General features: G+C 46.6%; 1 protein-coding gene across 1 annotated transcript in view; it reads right to left on the bottom strand.

The window, feature by feature from the left end:
• Positions 1-412: 412 nt before the first annotated feature.
• The window catches only part of MINDY4B (MINDY family member 4B), a gene marked incomplete at its 5' end in the record, with an annotated part of 30,221 nt that continues 22,880 nt past the window's right edge, over positions 413-7,753 (bottom strand). The window contains 2 exons of the mRNA XM_081138001.1: positions 413-1,257; positions 2,962-3,142. Of these exons, the coding sequence (XP_080994127.1) occupies positions 1,115-1,257; positions 2,962-3,142 (324 nt within the window). The 3' untranslated portion in view covers positions 413-1,114. The remainder of the gene's footprint in view (positions 1,258-2,961; positions 3,143-7,753) is intronic.

Genomic DNA, 7,753 nt, shown 5'->3' with positions numbered 1-7,753 from the left:
GCAATCCACGCCAAATTGGCTTTCTCATTTAACATAATTTATTATCCACCTTGAAGTTTCATTTTCTGCATGCTCCTTAAGTTATAACATTTTTCTTTGAGCTAAGTGAAAATGCATTAGCAAATTAACTTGGAAAATACATGCAGAAAGTTGTTTTTATGAACTAATCTTTGGCTTGTGAATCCACAGCCCTAAGTGTGTGAGTTGGAGGCCAGTGGGGTGGGTGGGAAAAGGTTTGGTGGCTCCTATGTGCTCCTTTAGAAAGAATATATGTCTTACCCTGTATATTTCTTCAGAGAAAGTGTAGGCATTCGACAGGACAGGGAAAGGTCAGATTCTAAAAAGAATTGTTTCTCCTACAACACTGAAAGCAACTGCAAAGGGCTTAACACAGACCAAAAAAACCCACAAAGACATAAGAACAGATTTTATTTTTATATATAATTTAGTTTTATCTAGGAATCAGACTTATTTCTCTGTCTATCGATGTATCTGTATCCAGCTTATAAAGAAAAGAAACACACAGCACTGAGAGAAAGGATATCTCCTGTGTGCTCGCCTTAGCTTGAACCCACAAGTCCATGGCTTTGGGTGCCAGCCCACCAGACACTATCCACATCAAGCCCAACAAAGCCCATTTACTATTTTAATGACAAGACCTTGCTAATATGGGCACATGAATACAGCCTTGGAAAGGCATGCTCTCAATCCCAGGAGGTCTGAAAGGCCTGAGTTCTTGTCATGACTAAAAGTCTGATGCATTACCAATGACTTCACCCCAAGGGAAAGCTAGCCACCCACTCCTTAATCCTTGGTGGGGGAATCACACCAAGAAGGACTAATTTGGAAATAGCATGCGGGAAACAGACTTCATTTTCTCTAGAATAAAATGAAAGAAGTAGTCTATGTGGATATAGAGGATGCACCTCACAGGCCCTGCTGTAAGGCCCCTATTTCTCCTACCACACCGAAAGCAACTGGAGAGGGCTTAACACAGTACAAAAAATGCTAATGGGGTTTTCTGTGGGCAATGTAGATGTGAAATGATCTCCCCCCTGAATTAATCTTTGTATCTCAGCATTCTGACACTTCATTGCACATCCTGGCTTTCTCTTTAGAAATAGGGGGCGGTTCCATTCCAGTTGACAGTGGCCTCCCTCCACTTGGTTCTGATTGCCATCTCCACTGGAGAAAACCGTCTTCCTAGTCCATGGTCATCTTCACGTTGGTCCCTTTCCCAGTGATGGGAGTGAGTATCTGAGGGAGGAACAGCCAGCGTTTAGACCCAGCCTATGGACACCGTTGCAGGGGAAGCCAGGAAGGAAGGCAAACGGGATGGGTGGGCAGGAGCCGGGCTCAGCAAGCGTGCTCCTAGAACCGGGTGAGCAGAGGGGGATGGCACGTGGAAAAACTGGGCTGTCGTGAATTTTGGAACATGGATATTGGTAAGTCATGTAATGCATGTGGCAACACCATGATCTAACACAGCCAGGTGGAGGTCACCAGATGTTGTCAGGAAAAACAGGGAAAGGGGAAAGCAATCACCTCTCAATGCCTCTATGGGTACATTTGCATTTTGGGGTGAAGAGCAAGGTATTCTAGATAGAAAATCAAGAACTGGGGTCAGTTCGGCCAGCATGGCTCAATGGTTGAGTGTCGACCTATGAACCCGGTCAGGCCACTTGCCTGGATTGCAGGCTCCATCACCACAGTAAGGGGAGTGCAGAAGGCAGCTGATCAATGACTCTCATCATTGATGTTTCTATCTCTCTCCTTTCCTCTCTCTGAAATCAATAAAAACATTAAAAAAAAAAAAAAAAAAGAACTGGGTTCAAGGCCCAGATTTGTTTCATGCAACATTTGAGAAGGTACTGAACATCTCTCAGCCTCATTTACTCACTTAGTAACTATTGGCCATCTCATTTTCCTCTGCGTAAAAACAGGTATCATAGAATCCACCTCATATGACTGGTGGGAGAATGTGATGGGATAATGCAAAGCTTTCCGTGCAGTGCCCAGAACAGAACACTTTCCAACCATGTGAGCTAATAAAACATGATGCTTTCCTCAAAGAAGACAGTAAAGTAGAAACGATAATATATTTTAAGGAACATATTGTCAATGTTCCACTAAATTAAATGGGTTAATATATATTTCTCATAATTAAAGAATAAGAATTAGGAGCTGCACAGATAAATCAGTCACTAAGATACTTCTCTAGGTTTAGTCATAATAATCAGCAGGCCTGTGATGTGGATACAGAGCCAGAGGTGACACTGACAAGGCTCCCTCAGTGAAGCCGAGCTGCCGGAGACAGACTCCACTCTCATCGCTTATATTTCCTTGTCCAAAGTGTTTAAAGTCATCTTAAGGTTAGTCTTTTTTCCTCATGAGTTAAAAAAAAAGTGGTTGAAATTGCAACGAAATGACCCACGTGGTTGTCTGCCTGTCCCATTGGACTAGCACCTCCTGATGTTTATGGGACTGTGCCTTAGTTTTGTTGCTTTCCTGGTGTTTAGCACGGACCCTGGCACTTAGGAGGCCCTCATAAAGGCTTTGTGAACTAATCTGAGCAGAAACACACCATCGGGTGGGTTCCTTATGTCTCAGGATGATCATCTGATGTTGGGTTGTGGGATAGAATCGGCCAGTGGGAACCCCCTCCTCCCACTTCATGTGTTTTTCTGGTTCCTTCCTCAGGCATTAAATGATGCTCACCTTTTGTTTTTTCGTTAACCCAGAAGTTATTTGTCCCTCTGTGCTCCTTCTACCCCTCGTCTTATTTACAGCAGGCTTAGAATTCCCGGGTTAGTGCTGGGGTTTAGGCCCGTGGGACTGCCCAGGGTTTCCGAGGTCAAGCCTGGGCAGTCTCCTGCAGACCTAGCATGAGTGTCCACACAACTGTTAGATGTCTCTTCGGGCACATTAAAGCCCACGGCCCACAGAGTCTGAAATGCTCACCTACTGTCAGGCGGGCGGGCTTTTTCTCGGAGGGCTGCCCACCGTAAAAGTACAGATCAAACAGCCGCTCCGCTTTCCAGTCTGACAAGAGCTGCCTGTTTGTGCTGAAAAGGACGCCGTGACTTCCACGGAGGTCGCACAGCCAAATCGGTAACCTGGGGGTCTTCAGCATGCTGCCCACCTGGGAAGGAAGGAGCAAACGCAGATGGACAAACAGATTTCACCGACTTCGTGCCCGAAGCTCATGATCAAAACGCAGCTCTGAGACGCCTCCCTGCGCCGGGAGCTGTGCAGGGCCCCGCGCGGAAGGGAGACTGGAAATAAGCTTCATGAGTGAATTTAATTTATGAATGGTGTGTTCTGCTGGTCATGCTGCAGTTTTCTCTTAATGGATTTTTATTTAAAAATGTTTGAGGGTGACCTCACCGAGGAGGTGGAAACACCTTGGTTTGGTTTTGAAATGAGGTAGAGAGCACATAGGTAAACTGAAATCTAGATGGAGGGGTGGAATAAGGGGCGTCCATTTGTCCTTGCTACTGACTAGCGTAATGACTGCTGTTCCCGAGCTAGGGCAGGCTACATTCAGCAGGTGGTCAGGCTTCCAGCAACACTAACCACTTAGAATATGGGGAAAAGATTTAGAAATACAGAATATATTTTTTAAATCCTTGCCCAAGGATATGCTTATTGACCTTAGAGAGAGAGGAACTGAGAGAGAGACAGAGAAGGAAAGAGAGAGAGAAACATTGATGTGAGAGAGAAACATCGATCAGCTGCCTGCCTCCCTTACACACCCCAACAGGGATTGAACCCTCAACCCTTTGGTGTACTGGATGACACTCCAACTAACTGAGCCACCTGGCCAGGGCTAGAATGTTTTGAATACAGAAGAAAGCTTCTGGGAAATGAGGTGAACACACACACACACACACACACACACACACACACACACTCACATATTTATACACATACTTGTATGTTAACACACAGATCAATTGTGAAGATGTACTTGGAGCCGAATGTACTCGTTTAGTATTACATATAGTAAGTTTACTGCTATAACCAGGTTGAAAAATATCCACATATAAGTGGACTGTGGAGTTCAAACCCAGGTCCTTCAAGAGTCAGCTATAAAGCTGTAAATACAGCAATCTCCAACCCCCAGAGTGGCCACACAGGGACACACTGCCTTAGGAGATTCTGGTGAGAAGGAAAATGTCATGCGTGACTGTCGCAGTACTTTGGGTATTAACTCAAAGAGGCTAACCTCCCAGTTACAGCTGAGAAACACCTAACTTACGGTCAGGCCTGCAAAACACCCCCAGATGAACCCAGCTAGATATTCCACCCCCTTCTTTACTTGGCAGACCACATAATCCTTCTGACTGGAGTTTTCAGTCAAGAATTTGTATTGCTTTTAGGCAGCTTATCAGCCCTCCCGTCCCTCCAAAGCAGGAGTCTAAATATGTTTTCCTGGTGAGGTTCCACCAATGCAGAATTTGTGCGCGCTGCCTCACGTTGCCATGGTAAAGAGGAAATTAAATTGTGATACAGTGTTGCTATAAATAAACACCTTCCTCCTTAAGTTCACTCATTGTGTAATAAGCCCCGTGGGTTCAGCCTTGCACGCGGCAACCGAGCCTTTCATGACATGAATCGTTCAAGCCAACGTCCAACTAGCAGGACCAGAGAAAGGACGGAGGGACGCGAACACGAGGGGGCAAGAGCTGAGCGCCTGCGATTCCTCCAGGCCACCGAGAGCCAGGGCACTGAGAGCGAGCCGTGGCACGGCGGGCTCCATATGGGCTGGGAACCTGAGCAGGAGGATGGGGTCGGAAACCTGCGCTTTCTTCGCTGACTCCGCGGACGATGCGCGCGTCCCGGTAACGCGCTGGCTCTGTCTCTGCGCCGGGAACGTCCCGCAGTGTCTGTGCGCGCGTGGGCGGGGTGCTGGCGGGTGCGCAGGACGTTCCTCGGCGACGGCGACGTGGGAGCAGGGTGCGGGCGCAGCTGCATCGGTACGTTTGTGGCTGGAGTTTCCTCAGGCTCTTTAAAGGGGAATGTAAGGAGGGGGCGCAGCCGGGACGCTGTGTCCGCCAGGCTGGGGGGCATCGGCCGGCAGGCCCCGCTGCCTTCGGTCCCTTCGGAAAGCAGCCTCGGTGTCTCTTCTCGGTGCAGGCGCGAGGAGAACGCGGACCTCCTAGGGCTTTGCAGAGGCCCTTGGATGCAGACGCTGTGCCTTCTCACTGAGGTGCAGGAGCCTCACGCTCGGACCCGGACCTTCGAATAGGAAACTGGCGGGAGGCTCCCGCCAGAGCCTCGTCCTGCGGGTAGCGGGCTGCGCTCCGCGCCTGCCAGTTTAGGGGGGGGGGGCTCTGGGGGGCTTGCCATTTCATCTAATGAGAGCTGCTTTTTAAAAAAAATTTTTAAATCTCACCCACTGGGCTGTGACACTGGGACTGAAAGGCGTGTGTTTGCGGCCTCTGCAGTTTTCCCGCAGAGTGAGGCTTGGGGAAGAGACACAACTGGCAGGACGGGGTTCACCTCGGCAGAATCGGTCGGTTTTCTTTCCAGCTCAGATCCTTTCTTATATTAGGTTTTTATTTTCAGTGCATACATTTAATCTTTCAATTGGTAGCACCCATCGGAGGCAGGAGCCCCTAAACACCCATAAAACGCTTATATGCCCAGTTGGCATACTCATGGTTCCTGTATGGAGTCCCCCTGTCCCAGGGCCAAGGGAGGGGGGTGGCTGTGCGGGCTTCAATCTGGTGATACCTAGGGCACTGTTCTGGAATCACAGCTGGTTCTTTGTTGAGCAGAATGCTGCAGTGCAGGGTGTTTCAGTTCTGTGGTCAGATATTGTGCAATAGGAGACGTCTGGATACAGTGCGTCAGGCAGGCCTCCTGGTTCGGGCGCCCTGAGTGCCACTGAGCCCAGGAGCATGCAGCTGACAGGCGGTCTGCCAAACCAGCAGGCAAAAGGGGCTTCACAGAGAGTGGCCCCAAGTACCTGCAGGTCACAAGCCACCCAGACTCACGGGCGCTTTCACCTGGAAGTCAACGGATAACGTTCTCGCTGGCTGGGCACAGCCGTCATCCGTGCTAAAACCTGGGCACGATTTTACCACCACCAAAATCCTATCGTACAACTTCGGTGCACCTATGATAGATGCTGTACATTGTGGAATATAAGTTTGCACCTACGTGAAATGGTATAGACGTGATAGATTATGAAAGCACTTAGAGTAGAATTCCAAGGATGGGCATTTTGTATTTACCGTTTGTCAGAAGACAGGTAAGGGTGCTAATGACGGCCAGCGTGGCACAGCGCCTGGAGGTGGGCTTCCATGCAGATACATCCCGAGTCACCAGCCTGCCTCTGACACTGACCTGTGCTGTCCTCAGCCTGGAGTTTCTCGTTTCTCAACAAACGACCGAACAACAGACGCTGGACTTAAACTCGCGCTGATTGTAACTTTGAGGGGAAGTGAGAGTTAAATAAAACAAGGTGTCCTTGCCAGTGGCTCCGACAGGGCGCAGCACCAAGGCGAGTGAGCGCAACAGCGAGAAAGTGAGCTCCATGGACACAGTGGTCCTCATTGAAATGCCCTCCATAGGGTCTGAGACTTGAGGCAAAGCGACATCTACTGAGACCTGTTTTAGCGTAGACTAGCTGATAAAAACAAGTTAAATTCCTGTGGCATCTCAGTGCTGTAACTAAATGACATTGAGTGAAACAGCATTTTCCAAGGATCTGCTGCACTTTCTTAATTACCATTTTCAAGGATGGTGAAAAAATATAAAATTATTATACATGTAAAATTAGTGTACATATAATTATTTTAATATTATAGATGAGTTATGTATTATGTTTATCATAAAATAATGAGCTGTTTCTGACATGCTGCGGGACTGCCTCACTTTTACACCAGGCTTCCAAGTGTGGAGCAAGTGCCCACTGGTGGCATGTGGCATGAAGTCAGTGGCACAAATGATGAACTTTGAAAATGAAACATTTATTTATTTAAATATGTATTAGGACAGAAAATAGCACGTCAAGTCCGTGGCTTGTATTGTTGCTGTAGAAAAGGCTAGATTCAATTTTTTTTTAATTCGGTTTTTAAAAGGGAGTTGATTTAGAGAAAAATACTAAGGAAATAATAGCAGAGGTGGTGTGGAGATGTGACAAAGCTTGTGAGTTACCCACTCAGACTGAAATATGAGAAACACTGTTTTAAATCTTTATAGTTTATAATGATATATTGAAATAATATTGTAAAAGATCTTTGTAATAATAGACAAAGCACTAAATTGTTATTGTGGGTTTTGTGCCACCACTCCTTGAAACCCGCCCAGTGTGTCCTGCCGTTTTCCTCCAAACTGAGTCTCAGCACATTACTGGGCTCTGATAGGGCACTTGACCATGGACACCACATGACCATGCATAGTTGAAAGAAAAAAACATGTAAAATGAAATCTATAAGTCCCCTCCCTATTTTGGCTTACTTTTCCTGGTTGTTATATATACACACACACATATATTGTTACATATATATGTATATGTCGTTATTTTTCCTGGTTGTTATATATATACACACACATATATTGTTACATATATATGTATATGTCATTACTTTTCCTGGTTGTTATATATACACACACACATATATTGTTACATATATATGTATATGTTGTTACTTTTCCTGGTTGTTATATATACACACACACATATATTGTTACCTATATATGTATATGTTGTTACTTTTCCTAGCTCTTTTATACACCCCCC

The sequence above is a fragment of the Miniopterus schreibersii genome, assembly GCF_964146895.1.
Source record: "Miniopterus schreibersii genome assembly, chromosome: 5".
Taxonomy (NCBI): Eukaryota; Metazoa; Chordata; class Mammalia; order Chiroptera; family Miniopteridae; genus Miniopterus; species Miniopterus schreibersii.
This window is presented reverse-complemented; position numbering and strand designations above follow the sequence as displayed.